Source organism: Rhododendron vialii, chromosome 1a (assembly GCF_030253575.1).
Source record: "Rhododendron vialii isolate Sample 1 chromosome 1a, ASM3025357v1".
NCBI classification, from domain to species: Eukaryota; Viridiplantae; Streptophyta; class Magnoliopsida; order Ericales; family Ericaceae; genus Rhododendron; species Rhododendron vialii.
In genome coordinates, this window is record NC_080557.1 from 15886803 (window position 1) to 15908825 (window position 22023).

A 22023-nucleotide genomic window follows, 5' to 3' on the forward strand; every position below is an offset into this window, starting at 1 on the left:
TCTCTCTCTCTCTCTCTCTCTCTCTCTCTGAATGTTTGTTTGGCTCTCTTTAATCTCGATTTCAGTTTGATAAATTATGTATGTTTATAGAAAACGGGACTCGGGCAAAGGTGATTTTGATTTTTTTTTTTTTTAAATTTCGACAAAATTTTTGAGAGTGTTTTAGAACTTTCTTCTATGTGTGTGTGTATATATATATTTATAAATTAGAGTGATTCTCTTTTAATTTTACTAATAGTCCACCATGTATTTGTGGCAGTAGTGGAGTGGTGATTGCTGTGGAGTAGTGTTGATTGTTGAGGAGAGGTGGTGGTGGTGGTGAAGTGATGGTCGTGGTAGAGTGGTTGTGATAGTGGTGGTGGTGCAGTAGTGGCGCGGTGGTGGTGGTGCGAAGGTGGTGGTTATGGTTATGGTGGTGGAGTGGTGGTGGTGGTGCAGGGGTGGTGGAGTGGTGGTGGTGATGAAGTGACGGTGATGATGGAGTGGCTGTGGTCCTTGTAGTTGTGGTGGTGTATTGGTGGTAGAATATTAGCGGTGGTGGTATGGTGAGGGTGGAGGTAGGGGTGATATGGTGGCGCGGTGGTGATATTGGTGCGTGCTGGTGGTGTTGGTAGTGGTTGTGGCAGCAACAAAGTGTTTGTGGTAGTGGTGGAGTGGTGATGGTAATGCCAGTGGCGGAGGCGACTTTGGTGGTGAGTGATGGTGGTGGTGCTAGTGGTGGTAGTGGTTGTGGTGCTTATAGTAGCAGTAGTACGTGGTAGTGGCAACTAGCCATCGGTGGTGGTGGAGTGGTGAAAATGTAGGTAAAATGGTGGAGATGGTGGTGGTGAATGTGAGGCAATGACATTGGTGGCGTTGTGAAGGGTAATGATGGAGGAGAAAATGGTTGAATGAAAGTACTCATGAATTCGATCACTTAGAATTAAATAGCTCAAGATAATTTTTTATCAACTTTTTAGATTATATTTAAGAGGCACTTAATCTTTTAAACAATATAAAAATATAGTTATCAAACTTATTTAATTATACTAACTAAAAAAATCTTATTTAATTGCTTATTATTTAATTCATTTAGTTTTAAGTGTTGAATTTGAATTATCAAATAAGCCAGTATTCAGTGATATTGAACTTGCAGTATTCTTCTTCTTGTTCTTCCTCTCTCTCTCTATGATTATCAGAAACCTTGCACGTGCGGTCATCCCACCCCTCCTCCTCCTCCTCCTCCTCCTCCTCCTTACAGTAACCAGCAGCTACGGAAATCAAAACCAGCAATTCAACAATTCATGTGGAGACATCCACAACATCACCTTCCCTTTCCAACTACAAGGCGACCCATCCCACGCCGCTTACCACGATGATTTCATCCTTTCCTGCGACGAAAACAATCGCACAGTCCTTAACCTTTCATTGGGAAAATACTACGTGCAATCAATCAATTACACCAACTCCTCAATCCGTCTCGTGGACATAGGAATCCAGACCAACGATATTTGCTCATCTTTCCCTCTCTCCTCTTTAACCCCTCTCGATTTCTTCCACGGGGCTGGTCCTTACAGTTTCTTGCCGGGTACGGTGATCAGCGTCGTGTTCCTCAGATGTGGAAACCCAATCCATTCTCCTGCTTACATAAACAGGACTGGTTATTGTGTAACCGGAGACGAGTCGGGAAGTGGGTATTATTCGTATGTTGTGGCGGGAGACGTTACGCTTTGGGATTTTCCCGATTCGTGCCTTCTGGATCAGGTGGCATGGGGTTCTTCGTCACGGTTGATCAGTGATCAAGGGTTGCTGATTTTGTCGTGGTTGGATTTGAATAGGGAATTGGCTTATGGGTTTGAAGCTTCGTATACGTGGTACTCTTCGCAAAACTGCAAAATATGCAAAGAAAGTTATTACAAAAACTATCATTCAGAGGATTCCTCCTATAATTGCGGTGATTGCAAGTTCGAGCCTCCCTTTTTAAGTGAGTGATCCCTTACTTTGGAGCTGTTTGATAAAACTGAAACTGAAAGTTGAAAAATTAAGTATTGAAAGCTGAATTTTTTAAGATGAAAAGCTGCTTGATAAATATATTAAGCGCTGAATTAAAAAATAATGAATTAATTTTAGTTCCGATTCTCTCATAATTTACAAGTAGTCACAATGATGGAGTAATGATTGTGGTGGTGGTGGGTTGGTGGTGATGGAGTGAGCATGGTGGTGGCGGCGGCGTTAGAGTGGTGGCAGTGGTGGTGTAATGGTGGGGTGGTGGCAGTGGAGTGCTGGTGGTGTAATGGTGGCAGTGAGTGATGTTGGTGGTGGCGGCGGCGGAGGCGGCATGCAGTGGTGGTAGTGGTGGTGGTGGGGGTGAGTGGTGGTTGTGCAATAGCGGCGGCGGCGGCGGCGGCGGTATGGTAGTAGTGGTGGTGGTGGTAGCGGTATGGTTGTTGAATGCAAGTACACACAAATTTAACAAGAATTAAGTAGTTCAAAACTACTACGGAGTAAATTTTTTCAACTTTTTACCGTACAGTTTGAGTACGAGTAGTACTTAATTTGTTAAGTAATGTAAAATATGGTTATCAAACCTACTGAATCATTTATTACTTAATTAATTCAGTTTTAATTGCTGAATTTAGGTTATCAAACAATCCATTATAGTACCGATTTTCTTAATTAGTTGGTTTAAAGAGACTTACGTACGTACCCGCCAAAAAAATGGAAAAAAATCTAATAAGTATTGGTAGAGTAATTATGATTTTCTTTGGCTTACATAATTCTTTTCCATACGAAAAATGCAGGTTTCTTGTGGATACAAATTTATTGTAAGTATTCCTTCTCCGTTGAATTTTGTGGTTTTTTGTTTTTTTTACCGTAAAACTGTAAGTATTTGTTTTCGACAGCTGTTTGTGATTTTTGCGAAAATTAAAGCAGAAGTTGCATGCATATTGCATGTAGACCGAATATATAGCAAGTTCATCTTGCAAGTTCCAGTGTCTGATTTTCACATACATCAATCCCTTCCCGAATGTTTTTTTCGTCGATCTGTTGCATGATATATGCTACTGAAAGCGATTCACCCGTATTTTTTTAAAAGTCCTACCAATATATGTTGAGAGAAAGAAAACTTCTTGGCCGGCCGGCCGGGTTGGTCTCGTTGTCGATCATATATATATACCAATATTGGTTCCAACATTAGATATTCATAGTGGTTTTATATCCAGTTGCATTTCTCATTGCTTCTTCCCACGATGTCTGCACTTTCCTGATGAGCAAGTGATTTGCTAGACTTGTTGAACCTTAATTTCTTCTAGCTTAGATGCATTGTTCTATGATCACCTATTAATTCTTCAGTTTTTTTACCTCTAAGTACAAAAAAAATGACACTTAATTCCCATTAAAGAGAGATGGAATACTTAATTACCACTAGATCCACTTTTACAAAAATACATTTACCATTAATGGAAGTGTCACTCTAGGGTTTTAGGGTACCTTAAGATTTTAGGGTTTAGGTTTATGCGCTTTAATAGAGCCCTAGATTTTAGGTTTAGGCAATTTCATAGGGGTTTTAGGGTGCACTTTCCAATTATAGGGTTTTTAGCGGTTTAAGCACTTTTATAGGGTACCCTATGGGTTTAGGCATTTTTATAGGGTACTCTAGAGTTTAAACACTTTCATGGGGTGCCCTAGGGGTTAGGCACTTTCAGTATTTAGGGTTTTAGGTACTTTCATTGAGTTTTAGTGTTTTGTTAATTAAAGGAGACCTGAAAAATTATTTTCTATTTTCTGGACCTAAAGGTAAAATGCCCTTACTTTTTCCGCAACTCGTTCATCACATGTCTCATATTTTTCTCTCTTTCTTTTCACAGCTAATCGATTGCTTCTGTTCGACATTATAGGTAAGAGCTTATCTTTGCTGGAAGATCCTATATTTAATGAAACAATGTAAAACAACATGTTGTAATATACAGTATTGAATATAGATTTGACATAGAACACAAACCGCAGGATAGAGTACACGAAAGGCCAAATGAATTGTGACACACACACACACGTCACATTTCACAAGCAAATTAAATAGTACATGGACAACATAGTTTTTCTAATCTTATTGCTTCATTTTCTTTGATTGCATTACATAGGAGCGATCCTTGGAGCAAGGCTTCTATTGGCACCATGTGTGTTTGGATTTTTAATCAATAAGTTCAGGAGAAGACATTTATCCACATTTGATAACATAGAAGGTTTCTTACAAAGTCAGAATCACTTTGTCCCTATTAGGTACTCCTACTTGGATATCAAGAGGATGACCAATGGTTTTAGGGACAAGTTGGGCGAAGGAGGCTATGGTTCAGTATACAAAGGGAAGCTTCGAAGTGGCCCTCTTGTAGCGATTAAAATCCTAAGCAAGCCGAAAGCTAATGGGCAAGAGTTCATCAATGAAGTAGCTACCATTGGAAGGATTCATCACATCAATGTTGTTCAGCTAATTGGGTATTGCGCCGAGAGATCTAAGCGTGCTCTTGTGTATGACTTCATGCCTAATGGGTCTCTTGAGAAGTACATTTTTTCTTCAGAACAAAAATTGTCGTTAAGTTGTAGGCAAATCTATGAGATTTCTCTTGGGGTGGCTCGTGGCGTTGAATATTTGCATCAGGGTTGTGACATGCAGATCTTGCATTTTGATATAAAGCCTCATAACATTCTTCTTGATGAGAATTTGACTCCAAAAGTTTCCGATTTTGGACTTGCAAAATTGTATCCGACAGATGATAGCATTGTGACAGTGACTGCAGCAAGAGGAACCTTGGGCTACATGGCTCCAGAGTTGTTCTACAAGAACATTGGAGGTGTTTCCTATAAAGCTGACATTTATAGTTTTGGGATGTTGTTGATGGAAATGGCAGGCAGGAGAAGAAATTGGAATTCATCGGTTGACTCAAGCCAAATTTTCTTCCCTTCATGGGTTTATGACCAATTTGCGGAAGGAAAAAACATACAAATTGGAGAGACAACCGAGGAGGAGAGTGAGATGGTAAAGAAGATTATGTTAGTAGGCTTATGGTGTATACAAGTGAGGCCTAGTGACCGTCCTTCCATGAACAAAGTTGTCGAGATGCTTGAAGGAGATATAGAATTGCTTCACACGCCTCCAAAGCCTTTTCTGTATTCACAAGCTATGCAGGCTGAGAATAATGGAATGAACAAAAGTTTGTCCAATCTATCAGGTGCTTGTATGGATTCTCTCACTCGCGATATAAGTGGACGCTAAATTCTCAAGCCCAAACATCTAGGCCTAATGTCGATTCCATATGATTTTGGATTTGATGGTTTTGGAAGACAAGACTATCAGCTTCATGAAAGGCGCTTTTCTTCATGGATTAGCACTCATAGGCGATTGCTTAGCAGACCTTGTACCTTGGTTTTGAATCAAACAAGGGAACACTGACATGTCTATGTTAAGCTCTTCAAAATTGTACGTATATCATTGTTTGTATTGGGGCCGAGATTTGTCTCTTAGACTGATTAATCTGATGTTTATACCGTTGGTTTTGGCTAGAAATATGCAAAATTTTGGAAACTTGATAGAGTCAAAATTTCTCAAGCCATCAGACCCTAGACTTTTTTCTGTTTCTTTTGTTTCTACCCAGTCAAATTCTAAACCATTCACACTTCAAGAACAAGAACACTAAGAATACTAGCTTGCAGAATTGAGGTTTTGACGGAATTGGGGAGGTTAAGGATATCTGCTACACCTTCTCGCTGATACCTGCATCTGATGTGCCGATGTGAGACTTCCTCCTGTCTGCTAGGCTTGAAGACCAACAGAAGCTGAACAAGCCTTCAACTTTTCCATAGTAACAACCTTTTCTTTGAAGAGCATCCATAGTAAGCACATTCGTAAATATGTCTGCAATACTATCCTTTATGTGAATTTGCTCCAACGGAAACCAAACATTCTTGAACTGTGAGCTCAATAAAATGATTTATGCTGCTATGCTTGGTCCTCGAATGAAAGGCTGCGTTCTTCGCCCTTGTCACTGAACAATTGACAATTGTCTTGCTTCTTACCCAACTCTTTCATGAAGCTCCTCAACCATATCATTTTCATGCACGCCTTCGTGGCTGCAACACGCTCTGCTTCTGTCGTGGAGATAGACACTATTTTTCGTGGCCGCGAGACCCAACTGATTGCTGCACTTCCCAAAATAAACACACACCTTGTTTGCCAGATCTAGAGAGGTACTACAAGTCCTCCGTCCCAGATTCCATCCATCAATGTCAGCCACTAAATTTGAATCCACAAACCTGCATCTGAGCCCCCAAACACAAAGCCATACCAGTAGTACCTCTGACATACCGCAAAATCCACTTGAGACACCGTCAGGGAGATGGTCACTATTTTCAGCTAGAATCATTGAATACTCATACTGAACGATTACTTTGAAACAGATTCATTTGGAAGGAATGCATTTGATCCTTTATACATGTGGTTCCTAATAGCAGCATGAGAAGTAACGAGAGCCACATTGATTCAGATTTCAAAACAAGGTGAGAAGGAAAGCCAAATTACGTATGGCTATGGCAATTGTATAACATAACAGAAACCACTAACATATCGAAGAAGATTTCTCCATTAATTAAACAGGCAATCCATGGAGCTTTGTTCTCTCCAAAGTAAGATTACACATGACCAAGGCTTTAGAAGTCATGTATTTTGAACATGGTTTAGAAGCCATTAGGCAAATGAGTACTAACTTCAGCTTCCATCATCTATTTATTTGGACCAAATGCTGCTCAAAATGTTGAGCCATTAAATCCGAAGAACGAGCGCTGGACCAAAGAAAGATAATTCAGTCAGTAAAGAACACAATAATACCATTTTGTGAACTTCAATAACATTCAGTGAGACAGAAGAAGTTAGAAGAAATTTCTCATATTGCAATGCCATGCTAGTAGGTTTTTTTTTTTGCCTTTCTGCACTAGCCAAAAAAAATATGTAATGAATTCGGGAGAGGACGAATTGCATTATGTACCTACATGGAAGCTAGTAACAAGATTGTTGGATAATAGAATTGCTCTACCTCTAGGAGGTGATGCTTGAATTAAAAAAAGAAGAAGAAGAAGTCAGACAGCACAAAAATAAGGTCAAATTCAGATTCAAGTAAACAATGCTAGGTTGTATGCGCAAAAGGCGTACCTCCATCCAGAAATAATATTCTACTTTATACAAAATGAAAACAACTTGATTACACCTTTTTTTTTCCCACTTAGCATGCTTGTCGAATTAAGATTTTGGCCTATAGATTTTTTGGGGTATGACAATAAACTCTAGTTTGCAACTTAATTATGATACTAAAATATGGCTCTTATGGTGAATTTCTTAGCATTCAAAGTAATTAAACTATTGTCTTCATTTCTTAAGTGAAATTACTACCTAGCTATAATTCATTCCTCTAAAATATAAAAACAAATTGGTCATAACCCTGCCCGAGTCGTACACGTAGGGCTGACCCTACTTTTTCAATGGAACTACCTAGCTATAATTCATTCCTCTAAAATATAAAAACAAATTGGTTATAGCCCTACCCGAGTCATGCGCGTAGGGCTGACCCTACTTTTTCAATGGTACTACCTAGCTATAATTCATTCCTCTAAAATATAAAAACAAATTGGTTATAGCCCTACCCGAGTCGTACACGTAGGGCTGACCCTACTTTTTCAATGGTATACCATATCTATCAGATCGGTTTTCATATTTGTACTTGTATATATGCTTCATAGTATTATGAGAGGCCACAGTGAAATTCTCTAATTTCAAAAGCTGAATAGACGAAGCAAATTACTTCAAATACTATAGTACACTACATGAATCCAGGCCGCCTCTGTTCTATTCTCACCTTTGTGCCTTCCGACACCCAACCCCCTACTGGGTATTTGTGAATATAAGCATCTAAACCCGTCCAATGAAATCATCCAGCCGAACAAAATCTAACCTTAGTTTATGAAACTATTGCAACATTAATGATACATAATAGGTATATCATTAGTGGCCTACATTTGGCTATTTATCTTAGATTCTTCAGCAGATCTATACGTAGTGCGTTTGTGTATGCGTCCAGATCAGGTCGCGGAGAGGTTCAAGCAAGATTCAAGATACTGAGAATGGTGTCACAAAAAGCCACTTATTCTCTTAATGTCACAAGCCAACACCCAATTACAATCACAGAAAACTTACATATTAAGTGCTCCAGTATTTGTTTCTCTGATTAAAATAAATCACATAACCAATGAAAAATGAAAGAACAATAAAATCAAGAAGCTTTGTTAAACTACAAAGCTGAAGCTAACAATGGGACTAGTGATCAAGTAAAGGTCCATTTTCTAATAAGATTATGTAGACCAAACTTTTGGAACCACTGAAAAGAAAGTTTTATTTGCTTCATTCTGGTGTGAAGAAAACCACAACTATCAAAAGATGTTGTTCTACGAAGACTTTTACAATGTCACTTGTACAATATATACATAAACGAAGCATATATTGGATTGTGAAAAATGGTGGGCAACCACAAATCAGAAAGGAACAAGTGAAATAGTTACCTGAACATCATAAAATTTGATATAGAACCGTGAACTATCTATGGAAAGTTTAGTTTGAAGAATATCTGCAATTGTTGAACTCAATTGTCCATTAACACTTGGTCCCAAGCCCCCAATGGAGATCAATTCTCCATATGCAGCTGGCTCTTCTGTACCAGCAAATGCAACAGGCACTGCTGCATTCAGCACTATCATCACGTACTGAAGAATGAAGTCGAGAAAGAAAGACAAGGCTATTAGTATACATCAACAATAAAGGCTCGGGAATGGCAGAAGTTATTACCAAACTGAAAAGCATACTTTAATTTGTCATAAGGAAATGCCCAAAAACTAAAACCTATTTCACTAGAATTTGTCATGCCTTTTTAGTTTTTACTTTCAAGTACGCATTTGAGACAGGTTAATACAAATATTTAAACATACAAACCGCATGAATGAACGCCTGCAGACAAATGGAGCATAGTCTATCTTAATTCTTAGAACGGTAATCTCTAGGCTTAACACAAAGGAAAAAAGTTGTATAAGTATCACTTCTACAAGGAGTTTTTTTCCCTTTCATACAATACATCTCGTCTGCAACATGTGATCAAATACAAACTTAAAACCCTAATGCTTCATCTTTTGCAAGGTCAGCAAGAAATGAAAGATTCAGCGCAGTTGTCACGGGAGCACCAATAGCACACAACGGCACAGATGTGGTTGGGCATGCCAAAAACATAACCCAACACCGAAGGTATTACCATACAAGTATACCAAACAGCTTTATCATTCAACATCAATTGGAAGATGAACGACGTAACCAATACGAGGTGGTTACGTAAAGCATACAAATTATGCCAGGTTTCGGTTCGACATTGTACATGGTTTGGAGGAAACCCAACCAAATAGCTGAATTTCAGAGGGAAAGATAGTGTTTTACTAACGAAAAAGTGAGGGCTTCAATGGGTTTTCCACTTTGAAAAGAGGAAAAAATTGTGGTCGGGAAGGTTAGAGTAGCCAACGTTACTGAAAGCAAGAGATATTCAGGACAGTATCATATATTTTCGAACGAACAATCTTCCAATTTAACAGGAAAACAATACACTAACAAAACCCATCAAGGGAAAAAGGAATAGAAGAAGCAATCTTTCAGAGTAATATTATCAAACAGTTGACTGACATTACAGTGAACCTGCAAGCACAAGCACAAGCGAGGGCTTCTGTGGGTTTTCACTACTAAAAGCAAGAGATATTCATGTTGCGGCAACAAATACTTCCACACAGAGAACTTTCCCATTTAATAGGCAAACAATACACTAAGAAAAGGGAAAATGACGTGTTTTGATAATTACTGCCCGCCAATAACATGCCGGAAATATTTGTTAATGCTGAAAATATCCTTGGCGGGTATTAATTATCAAAACATATCATGAACCGTCATTTTTCCCTAAGAAAACCTAGTAAGGGGACACACACAAAAAGAAAAAGAAGCAGCAATCTTTTAGAGTAATATTATCAAACAGGTGACGGTCATTCAAGTGATAAAACGTATTATATGGCAGGAGGTAGGGAAAACGGAAACTTAACAGACTCGGGTTTGCCAATGATCTTGGCGACAGCTTTAGTGGCATCCTTGAGGATGTCAGACGTAACCACAGCATCCACTGGAACATTTGTAAAGAGATTCAAAGTGGGCATTTTTGCTACTTTCTTCAACTTCTGTTTCTTGACAATTTCTTTGAGGATTCTCTGTGTGTAGTTCAAAGCTCACCAAGCAAATGGGAGTTTGGCTCGGCAAATGGGTGGTTTCAGATTAGGGAAGTTTGTAGATAACAGTTAACCGTTCCTCCAGACCTGTTTTGTCTATACGCCCAAAATCCCGTAGTAGCTTGGTTCCCTTAGGCTGTGTTCCACGATCCAAATAATAACTTATTTTTTGTTGAATAAGAAGGCTTGTTCCAAAAAATAAGAAATAAGAAGGAGATGCTTATTTTTCAGAATTTATATAGGAATCAATGGGCGCCGGAGAGGGAAATCGTATCAGCAGCCGCGCCGGGCCATCTCCAGCCACCGGACGGTCGATCCGAGCCGTCCAAAAATTCTAAAAAAAAAACCGAGGGGGCCACTACGGAAATCAAAGGCATCTGAAGTGTGTAGGGTGCTTGATCCGAGCACCCCTTTTCCGTGTATATATGATCATCACATATACACGGAAAAGGGGTGCTCGGATCAAGCACCCTATACACCTCGGATGCCATTGATTCCCGCGGTAGCCCCCTCGGTTTTTTTTTTAAGAATTTTTGGACGGCTGGGATCGGCCATCCGGTGGCCGGAGACGGTCCGGCGCGGCCGCCGGTACGATTTTCCTCCGCCGGCACCCATTATCATAGCAACAGTCTTATTTTTTGTATAAGGCAACTTCAAGCTCAAAAATCATGTGTTTACGCAAATAATTTTCCTATCACTATGGATCTTGTTTGATAGATCTCATTGAGATCTTTAATACGATGCAAAAAAATTGATTTTTTTTTTTCATTTAGATGATTTTTGAGTTTGAAAATGTGAAATGAACTTTTCATTTGGGTTTTGTGGAATGACCCTTCTTATTTTTGAATGAGAAGTTGCAAAATAAGTACTTATTTTTTAAGAAGGTTTCCGGAACGGGGCCTTAGTCACATAATTTAACCAAAATGTGATGTGCTTTCGCTTTCAAAATTCGTGTTCACGCTCATGCTCTCATTTCACACGCACGCACGCGAATTATGTCATTTAGGTCCTAATTTGTAATAGCCGAGCAAATTAGTGCAATGAAATTGTGTCTAATAAATGAGATGATGTAATAGAAAAAAAGAATTGTATTTTTCTTCACATGTTCATTTAATCAAAAATATTTGTGATGGAAGTTTAAAATATACTAATAGTTTAATTGTTCGGGAAATTAATAAACAACAAGATTCCTGTAAAATTTTGTGCTTTTTGCAAGACGTCTTTTGACGGTGAAGAAATTCTAATTAAAAAGTTTGAGATGCTAAATGAACATATGAAAAATTCAAAAGTTATATATTCTCATACTTCTTCATTTTTTCCACAAGTAGCTCAAGAGAGCTAATAATCAATATGATTTCCCCTCCATCGACTCTTTCCCTTTGCTTATTGTCTTTTAGCCCCTTTCCTTATTGTCTTTTAGCTCCATACGAATCTGTTCTAACGACACCTGTAAAACTTGAGTCTCGGTTATAAGATGTGAAGTATTACGGAGATTCGAAATTGTTTATTACTATTTGTCTCAGATTAGTGAAGTTTCATAAACTTCCTATTGTGTTGTATTTTGTACCTTAAGTGGAGTGTTACCCATGCATTTTCCAACAATATTCTGATTTTCCAAGATTGATATTACTAGTACTCCCTACGTCCCATTTTTAAAATCTAGTATTCCATTTTGGGCTGTCCCTTAATAATTGTCAATTTTGTAAAGTTGGTAAAAGTTGGTACATTTTTCATTTTGCCCCTAAAAATAGATTCTATTTTGAAAAGTTAGTGAGTAAGGACCTGTTTGATAAAACTGAAACTGAATGCTGAAAAATTAAGTATTGAAAGCTGAATGCTAAATTTTTTAAGCTGAAAAGCTGTTTGGTAAACATATTAAGTACTGAATTAAAAAAATAATAAATTAATTTTAGTTTCGATTCTCACTTAATTTACTAATGGTCACAATGTACTTATAATAATGGTGGAATGGTGATTGTGGTGGTGATGATGGAGTGGCGGCGATGGCGGTGTTGGAGTGCCGGCGATAGTAGTGTAATGGTGGTGGTGGAGTGATGGTGGTGGTGGTGGAGTAGTTGTAAGAGTGGTGGTGGTGATGAGAGTGGTTGTGGTGGTGGTATAGTGATTAAATGTAAGTACACAAGAAGAAGTAAGTACTCAATATTTAGAATTAAGTAGCTCAAAGCTATTTAATTTTTTTCAACTTTTTAGCCTACATTTTAAGTAGCATTTAATTTGTTAAGCAATATATAATGTTGTTATCAAACCTACTGAATCACTTATTACTTAATTGATTCAGTTTTAAGTGCTGAATTTAGGTTATCAAACAAACCCTAAAAGTGTAATGATGATGTCTCCATAGAAGGTAAATAGGGAAAATGGAGGTAAAAGTTAATGTGAAAGGTATAATGATGTAGCTTTGTTTGGTTGAGAGTTTAGTTTATTTTAGTTTTGATAGTGGGTGGAGAGAGAAATATGGTAATGATTGAAGAGAGTGGTAATGATTAGAGAGGATAGAGAGAGATGAGAAAGTAATAATTGAAGAAATATGATAATGATTAGAAAACAAAACAAAAACAAAACTACACTAAGAACTGAACAAATTTCTTAATAAGTTAGAGTTACGAAGCGGGACATTTAAGAAGGGACAGAGGGAGTAATACACCTGTTGTCTAAATTTTATTTTTTTATTTTTTATCCGACTTGTGTCTAAATTACTACTCCCTCCGTCCCTAAAAAAATGTCCAGACCGCAAACCTAGACCTTTGAAAAAGATGCATTTGTTTCGCTAAAACATTTAAACTTTTTCCACAAATCTATTAATGAGTTCTTTCAAAATGTAAAAATAAAAAAGAAAAACAAAAGTTTGAATTTTTTAACAAAAAAAACTGCATGTTTTTAAAAGTCTAGATTTGAGAACCAGACATTTATTAGGGACGGAGTGAGTATTTCTTTTTTAATTAGTTAGAAAAACTTATTAAAAGCATAGGCACGTGGTATGAGGTCTGGGTGAAGTTCTGTAGGAGTTTAAGTTTTGCTATTTACCATGTTAAGAACAAAAACTCTTTCCATGTTCAATTTAGGTTAATATGTTGTGAAGCGAATAACTTCACCAGTAAAAAAAAAAAAAATTAACTACACGAAGATACTACACACAACGATTGTGTGTATTGTGTAACAAATTCTGACAGTTCAGATGTGTTTGGACAGTTTAGATTTAAAAAAAAAAAAACTCTTCCAGGAAAAAGTTTAACAGTTAGAGATTGGTTGTGTTTGGTTGGTTGCACAACCGTTATGCGAGTATTTTTTTGTTAAATTTTATTGGTTGGATAATGAAATTGGCTTACATTATACTGGTCTGATGACACAGCTCAACCGGATTGGTCGGATGACGCAATCGTCCCCTTAATCTTCAACTATAAATAGGGACATCTGCTTTCTGTTTCATTACTTCAGAAATAGATATACTATTTTTTTTTTCCTCAGCAAAAAGAATTTTATTAATTTTTATAAAGTATTACGAAGATATAAACCTAAAAGAGAACACTCAAAAATCCAAAACGAAATGCCAAAAACTAACCTCACAACCCACACCTACAAACAAACCAAGAAGCCAAATGACACCGACCTACCAAGTTGAGAGGCGGACCCAATATGGGGCACGTGGGGTCACGTGCCTCCACCCCCATTCAATTACTTTCTCATACACACTTAGCCAAATTCTTTTGGGTTAAAATAGCTTTTGTTCAAGATAAAACATGGAAAACGTATATTCATTTTAGAAACTGTATGCAAACATATAGATTATAAACTTTTATTCACTACTAAATATTTGGGCTTGCATCTTATGTTTGTTTATGAATTTTTTCCTCAAGATTACAAAAAAATCATGCCCCCAGTGTGTTGATTTTCTGGGCCCGCCACTACTACCAACACCTTACAATAGTGGCGGCTCCAGGAATTCTTCTAAGGGTATTCAGAAATTGCACTATACTATCGTGAGAAACCACAACTATATATAAACAAAAAGTTATACATAAGCAGTCTCCTTCTTATAAGGGAGTCCTTACTTAGCTAAAGTAAGGACTTCGCATTTTTCGATTGAATTTCATGATCCGAGTCGTTCAATGTGTTCAGAACGTGATTTTAAGGGTATTTGCGAGAAATCAGCAAAAAGAAAAAGGCCGGGAAGGGCTCCATTAGAGCAATTTTTTTTTAACCGTTCAATAAAAACTTCTCGGATGAAGCTCTTCTCGGTCTTTTTTTTGTTGATTTTTCGCAGGTACCCTTAAAATCACATTCTGATCACATTGAGTGGCTCAGATCATCGAAATCCAGTCGAAAAAGGGGACGTCCGCACTTTGTGGAGTGCAGACGCCCTTAGGTGAAACTATACATAATATCTAAAATGCAACCCAAAAATAGCAAAGTATATAAGCTATTAGAATTGTCTTCGACGAGTTTTCATAGTTTGAAATCGTTGCATGATATCCTCGTTATCAACGGTATCGAATACATCACTCTTTATATAAGTAATTAAGCAATCATTTATCCATTGATCTCCCATTCGATTGCACAAAATGCTTTCAATTTCAAGTGGATTAATTTGTGGGCTATTTTTGGGGTGGATGTTCATTAACATTTGGATTGAGTGTTCAAACAATTGGGTTGGGTATTCATTGACAATTAGATTGGGTGTTCAAAGTAAGGCTAGTTCAAAAAATTTACATGTATTCTAAGTGGAAAAAAAAAAAATTGGATGGTCAGTTGACCATGGAAGGACACACATGGAGCCGCCTCTGCGGGCTTACAAACTGAACCAAAAACCTATGACCCGAGGAGCAAGATAGACTACTTTGTAAAGAGTGATGACTGATAATTGTAAGAAATGCTTTCAATAATATTTAGTTGGTCTTGCAATTGCTTCAATGATATTTTGTATTTTTAATCCTCCAGGTTTCCCTTGTTTACTACCGGCAGTTGTTCACTTCAACAGCACACACTCATTTGCAAATTTAAAGTGTAGTCTGATTCACTGATTGACAAGGACCAGTCTCATGTCTAGGTTTTTTTCTTTTCAGTCTGGTATTAGACCTTCGCGGGGTCCTCTCAGGCCCGTTACAATGATCACAATAGTTTATTTTGTAGAACTCATTGATTATGTCGTCCACGTAAGAAATAAGCTCCATCAAACATCGATAGGTAGATGAACGAGAAAGATTTGTACAAGGAAAAAATTGGGCAATTTAAGTTTCAACTTCTCGTACAAATGTGTCTTGTTCATGCACCTACCAAGGTGCAATCAATCTAATTTTAAACATGGACTGCATACTCGAAGAGCACTACAAAAAGAACAAATTCCAGTCGTCGTTGTGGACCCGAGAGAGGCCCACAAAGGTCCAAAACTCGACCGGACTGGACACAAAAAAAAAACTGGTTGACAAACTGCATTCCTCTCAAAACAATAAAAACACTTAAGAATGACATTCTTCTGTTGCCCCATCTCATAAGAACAAATTCAACAACCCTAAATTACTCAAAAATTAATTCAAACATTTCTGACATAAATCCCAATCCACAAACCTTCACTTATTACCAAGTTCCCATCTCTTCTACTGTAAACACACAAGTCCCATTACAAAAGCTTTGGAGCCAATAAAAGGAAAATAATCACATGAAGCTATACAACCGGTTAAAACTGAAAAGGACACCACCAACACAACCATATCAAAACTAACAAACAAATTTGATCTCCAATCAGCAAGAACATGAACTGGAGTTTTACGCATGCCGATACAGTTACACTGGTATAACATCGATCTTCGAACTGTCCTCACATCTCAATACAAGGCCCTCGAGGGTGGCGGGAAGAATACATTTACCCCACTGGCATCCTGTGGGTATTGGCTCTGGTGGAGGAACAATCATAAGGACATTATCGTTACGCTGGACAACTCCCATTACACTCACAGCGCTGCCTTCTTTGATGTACCTATTTGTCATTCGTCACCAAAACGCAAAAGCAGGAAGAGTAAGGTAGCCAGCTGGGCTTTGGAAGCAAAACCGGAAAGTATCATATCAAATCCACAGATGCATAGCCAATAACCAACATCTCCTAGCAAGCATTTATCAAGTACTTCTGGGTTGCAACTACTTCTATTCCACGTAACAGAAAGAATATGCTCAAAGAATTTCTACAGTAGCCCAATTTAGACTCAATTTTTGTGTTAATAGCTTTTCCTTCTAAAAAACGTCCATAAACTAGTGTAATATCTATAGCTAAAGTTAATATTTAGCTATAGGTCATCACATCAACGATCTAAGATAGAAACAAAAGACGACAAGGTAGATGTTTAGAAAAACTCAACTTCGTAAAGTCTTTTACTAACTAGAAAATTCCCTTATCGACCAACCAAGGCAACATACCATTTCTTTCTTCTCTTTTTTCTTTTTTTCCTACGGCTAAACAATTTTGTGCTTTCACTTCTTGACATAAACGATAATGTCTGGGGCACAAGGAAACTGAGAGGTGCATAAAGAGGTCGAAGTTTTACCCTTCTTTCAATCGCATTATCCGGTCGTCACTTGAAAGCTTCCTCTCTCCCAGCCATCTGACGAATTCCGGGGACATATCCCTGTTTGACTGATTGATGTCAACAACAACAGAATAATCAACATATGGAGTAACCTTAGCACCATGCCCAGCCTTAACCAATGCCCTTAACCCAGACTGGAAGTCAGAAATGTAGAAATCGGTCACATGCTTCTGCAATTACACAAAGAAAATAGTTGGATCATGCATGGTTGTGAAATATGCAAAGCAAATTTTCATAAGAAGAATGATTCTTCAACATAGTCCAGATCCAAGTAAGAAACAAATTGTAAAGGTGCATCCTGTAGAGGCGTACGAGTGATTGAAAAGAAGTGTTCGGTACTCATGGTTGCTTGGAGCCCAAACATAAACCATGTGTCCATTCAGGTATAAACTCTATGATGAGCTTAAAAATTGTGCATGAGGATTCGAGAGCATAATCTACAATGAAGAATTCACATCTCGAGTGAGATAAGGTTAAATTTGTTACAACTGAATTGCTGGGGTCCAGACATGTCCAACCCAACAAATTTGAGTTGATTCGAAGAATAGAGGTAGCCTGTTGAATTCACTCTGCTGGAAATAAGAAGCTCCGGACAGTAATTAATATTTAGTACGAAAATTCAAGATTTTCATGTGAGTTATGCAACCCGTTAATTGCCTCCTCACATTGTTCCACTCAAAACCAGTAGAGCTTATATTGACTCCTTCCATTTGAAATAAAACAGCATCACGGATGACATACTAATTTATCAACAAAATATAATAAACACAAATGAGCTTGTGCAACCAAAATCCCTACTGGCTATTTGTTTTCCCAGCAATAGTCATACAAAAGGAATTTCGAGAAATGCTTATCATACGAAGAAAGAATTGACAACCTACACAAAACCCACTAAGAAAGCAGGTGCCCAGACAAACACATTTATGATGCAGGGATGTCAAGAACAAATACTAATAAAATTAAGGGGTCCTCCTGCTACCCAGATGCTACCTAAAAGCTTGTCCATTGGAATTCATCATCATAAGGTGAATTGAGGCTGAAAACATAAGAAATCAAGACGATCTTATAAACGTCAGAAACTAGCTGTTACAACATGTAAACACAGACAGCCATCCAGCTTAAGTACGAGGACAAACTATCTTTCTCACCTCAACTGCTCGGAGACCCCATGTGAAGCGGCGATGGGTAGGGTTGGCAGCTTTGGAATCACACCCCCGATACTCATATAAACTTGTGGATGTGTAAACACATCTAGGAACCTTCTGGAATGATGACTCCAGAGGAACATTTCCACAAGTAACCACCTTCAAGAAATTATAATCACCTTGGTCAAAATACACATATTCAATAAGCACAGAAACAAGAGGATAAATTGCTAAGAACATTGCAACAACAGTTACCAGAACAAATATCATAATAACATCATCTCCCAAAAACAAAATTTGGCTATAATTTTAAGACCAGCAACAGCTCAATACATAATAGGAACGTAAAAGAAATGTTGGCGAAAAATGAAAACCCTTGACAAAATTTTCTTCTTGATCATAATTGACACCGGCAAAGAGAATGAAAGACTGGTTCATTGCATCTTGATTTTATCTTAAATATATCAAAGATGAGATCACAGGCACATCAACCCCGAGGACTTGTAATTTACCATACAAGACTTTCAAGTTTCAACATAATAGCTAGACACTTCATTATCCTAGTTAATAACCTTCCCACTTGTCAACATGGCAGGTCCACCAGAGTAAATTTTTTGCCCAAGTTCCTGTCTTTTTACTTGCCTCCTCCCTATTCTACCATGTAGCAAATTTCACATCATAACCCTCCTTCCTCTCTCAAACAGGAGGATTTTCACCTATAGATTTCATGCTCTCTTTTGAAAGAAAATTTCCTAGCATGAAGCTATGTTCTGCATTTATATAAAACATGTAGTTGACAAGAAAAAGGAATCCGCAGCAGGGCATATATATTACAGAGAGTTTTAATTTATGACTCTTGACATGCTGCAACAGTTACATAGGCTATCACTCTTGTAATACAAGTTTCCAGCAAAACATGGCTACACCTCCAAAACTAGAAGAAATTCCCCGATTCCACTTCTCAAGCAGTTGTTTCTACTAAAATCTCTTCTGAGATCAGTTCCTTGTCCAACAACTTCCTTCGAAATTCCCAAATTACTTTAACCAAAAACAAAAGAGAGGAACAAAAAAGATCGGTCACAGCCCTGAAACCGACCAATGGAAGATTATCAATTTTTAGCCAGCAAGAAATTAGTAGGGAATCTGTAAAACAACTAATAAGTAAAGAACATGCAAAAATGCGCATAATCATGCGAGTCAGAGCAATCTCCTGGTAGCCCATGCAAAGAGGCAAAGAGAATTAAAACATTATTCATGCATTATTTAAGTTGTTCCATACCCCAGAAACCTTTACAAATTGGCCATCCCTTGCAGTCCTTAGCTCAGTGTCCGGATAACGGGCAATGAAACCAGTAATAGATTTTCTTCCCCAACAAGTATTCCAAGTGAACACTGCAGCAACAGCAACAAAAAGAACAAAAACCACAACAAGAAGAATAGGATTGTGAACTGCCCCAAGAATAAAACCTCCAGCGATAAACCCCATGACAAACAGCAAACCCATTGCCCAAAGGATTGGCTTAGGGAAACTCCGGTGGAAGGAGTATTCTTCCTCTTGACTAAGGTTAGTAACAGCCGGATTGTGAACAATAGCTGCACTGTGTAACTTGAGCGAGCCTGTGGAATCCAATGAACCAGAAACTTTACGAGGAGCCCCAGATGAGTTCAGTGGGCCCGAAGAAATGGGTCCTGAAGTGATGAGGCCAGTGGTGGGCAGAAGTGGGGCTATTGGGCCAGAATTTTGGCGGGAAACAGATGCAGTTCCTCCTACTTGAGGACCAGATGACTTCTTCATCGACTCTCCATGTTTATTAAGAGGCCCAGAATTAGTCTTCTTTAGTGAAGCGGAACCACCACCCCCAGTGGAAGAAACGGAACTACGGTTTGCAGCATTGGGCGTCAATTGGCCAGAGAGTGAACCAACACCACCAAAGGATGCAGTCCTTGAAGGGGCATTGTTTATAGGTCCAGACTTCCTTGACTTGGAGCCATCTGTAGGAATATCAAACATTTTTCCGAGTTCTCCAGACTTTTTGATATCACCACCCGTGTAAGGCATGGCTACTGAGCTCATTGTGGGAGACTTTTCTTTTTGTTGCTCAGGCCGGCCTGATACGTAAAGGCCATTGCTCAACTGATGAGATCGGGATCGGGACCCCATCAAATCAATTTGTTTGATCACAATAGAAGCCAGACAACAACTAGTGCAGCACAGTGGCAATCGGGCACACAATTCCAAGTATATGAAGTTAAGAACCAAGTCTGAAGAACACTCAACTTACTGCATCCAGTAACATAATATCATCATACCTAGTCAATAGTGGAAGAAATAAGTGTTTTAGGGATTTAAGAACAAAAGAAAAAACTCCATCCAAAACTATGTATATCAATGGATAAATTCCATGATTGAAGAACAAATATCACTGCAATAGGTACTGTCAGAAGCTTCAATCAGTCATGAGATGAAAAATAGAGGACTTGGGTCATGACCCAATGTTGAGAATTTCAACAACTCCATCTACAGCAACAAACAATACTTGTACATGTTTTTTCGTGGGGGAATGTGTGTGGGTGTGTTTTTCATAACCAAGTGTCCGAGCCAGCTTACACGCACTTTGACTAATCCTGGGGATCATAAACCCATTGTCTACTAGCAGGGGGCCCACTTGAAACCAGAGCAAATGCTCCGTATGAATTGGCCCCAAAGGAGTTGGTAGCACCTGATAGGTTTCGAATGATAGACCTTAGGAGGAGCAAACCCCTAAGCCTCTAAGTCCCATACCTTGACCAATAGGCCAACCCCTTGGGGTTTTGTGTGTGTGTTGACCAACCATGGCATTAGCTAACCAGATTTCCCTAAATCAGGATATATATTTACTGATACAAGGAGAAAGAGAGAACATGCCATGATTGGCAGAAGTCTTACTGTAAAACTAACATAGATCTGAAAAAGAAGCAGCTAAAACTCCAATCTGAAGACCATGGAAGGCTGTGGAGTCCCTTTTAAAGCCACAATCTGCAGAATTTGTATTGGTAAACGACAAAGTTGCAAGCAGATATAACATTCAAAAGCACAATGCAATCAAAATAAACCCCGATTGACCAATCAAAATCTGGAAAAAAAAAAAAATCTAAACTCGGTATTCACATTCAACTTTCAAGATCCAAACCACGGAAAATGCTACCCTAAGCAAGAAACCCCCACGTACCCAGTTCACCATTCACAATGGGAAGTGAAATCTGACAGATCTAAAGCCCCCAGAATGGACATTGTAATAAAGGGTAACTTACAAATTTCAGACATTTGGCATGGGGAAAGAGAGATATGGAAACCAAATTTAAATGGTTAGTTTCCATGTTCAACATTAGAATCCCAAGGAAATCAGAACCCATGTGCCAAATGAGGAAACAAACAAAACCCACATTTTCAGATCATAAGCCGTGCACTGAGTTGAAACTCGAGAAGAACAGAATAAGAAGAGCACCTGAAAGAGAGCTTGGTGCTGGAATCTGGAGATGCACAGACACGGTGAATCAGAGAGAGACAGAGAGAGTTGAAATGGGGTTGTTTTGTTGGTAAGACGACATTACGTTTTGTTTGGTAGAACTGAAATTTTAAGTTAACCCAGAAAAATAGTGGACATGATACTAGGAGTACACATTGTATATACAGTAGAAATGTGGAAACAGAAAACACACCACCCACCTTCCTCCTTGCTCGAGGAAGTTCTATTTGCACTCATTGTTTTTTCTCAGTACCCACTCGTTGTTTTACCATTTTTTGTTCCTTTGTTTTTTTTCTCCACACTCTCTTTTTTCTCTATCCTCTCAACCTCTGTCATTCCTTCACCGCCGCCGCCAGTCGCAGAGGCACCTTGTGATAGATGGGTTCGGTCGGTTGACCCCGTGGAAAGTTGTTTCTTACAATGGTTGTACGGAAATTATTTATGAACTAG

The 22023-nt window shown here is 38.4% G+C and overlaps 4 protein-coding genes across 7 annotated transcripts; 2 read left to right on the top strand and 2 right to left on the bottom strand.

The window, feature by feature from the left end:
* Positions 1–808: 808 nt before the first annotated feature.
* Positions 809–1971, top strand: LOC131328808 (uncharacterized). The gene is made up of 2 exons (XM_058361724.1): positions 809–837; positions 1083–1971. The coding sequence occupies exons 1-2, from the start codon at positions 809–811 to the stop codon at positions 1969–1971; spliced, it is 918 nt and encodes a 305-aa protein (XP_058217707.1).
* Positions 1972–2288: 317 nt separating this feature from the next.
* On the top strand, positions 2289–5560 carry LOC131328814 (rust resistance kinase Lr10-like). The gene is made up of 3 exons (XM_058361736.1): positions 2289–2388; positions 3849–3878; positions 4122–5560. Exons 1-3 carry the CDS (start codon positions 2289–2291, stop codon positions 5249–5251), a joined length of 1260 nt encoding a protein of 419 aa, XP_058217719.1. The 3' UTR covers positions 5252–5560.
* A 1036-nt stretch (positions 5561–6596) lies between these two features.
* Positions 6597–10492, bottom strand: LOC131306804 (uncharacterized). Its single transcript, XM_058333232.1, has 3 exons — positions 10147–10492; positions 8581–8781; positions 6597–6813 (listed from the first exon to the last, which is right to left on the bottom strand). Exons 1-3 carry the CDS (start codon positions 10255–10257, stop codon positions 6778–6780), a joined length of 348 nt encoding a protein of 115 aa, XP_058189215.1. The 5' UTR covers positions 10258–10492; the 3' UTR covers positions 6597–6777.
* Positions 10493–15833: 5341 nt separating this feature from the next.
* LOC131306810 (uncharacterized membrane protein At1g16860-like) lies at positions 15834–21759 on the bottom strand. Of its 4 annotated transcripts, none has more exons than XM_058333237.1 (6): positions 21553–21727; positions 20994–21083; positions 19347–20377; positions 18071–18226; positions 16881–17092; positions 15834–16318 (listed from the first exon to the last, which is right to left on the bottom strand). In XM_058333237.1, the coding sequence occupies exons 3-6, from the start codon at positions 20226–20228 to the stop codon at positions 16126–16128; spliced, it is 1443 nt and encodes a 480-aa protein (XP_058189220.1). In that variant the 5' UTR covers positions 20229–20377; positions 20994–21083; positions 21553–21727; the 3' UTR covers positions 15834–16125. The 4 variants fall into 4 exon arrangements, with proteins under 4 accessions (XP_058189220.1, XP_058189223.1, XP_058189226.1 ...); XM_058333240.1 differs by having other exon boundaries at positions 21359–21568; XM_058333243.1 differs by lacking the exon at positions 20994–21083 and having other exon boundaries at positions 21553–21759.
* Positions 21760–22023: the final 264 nt, after the last annotated feature.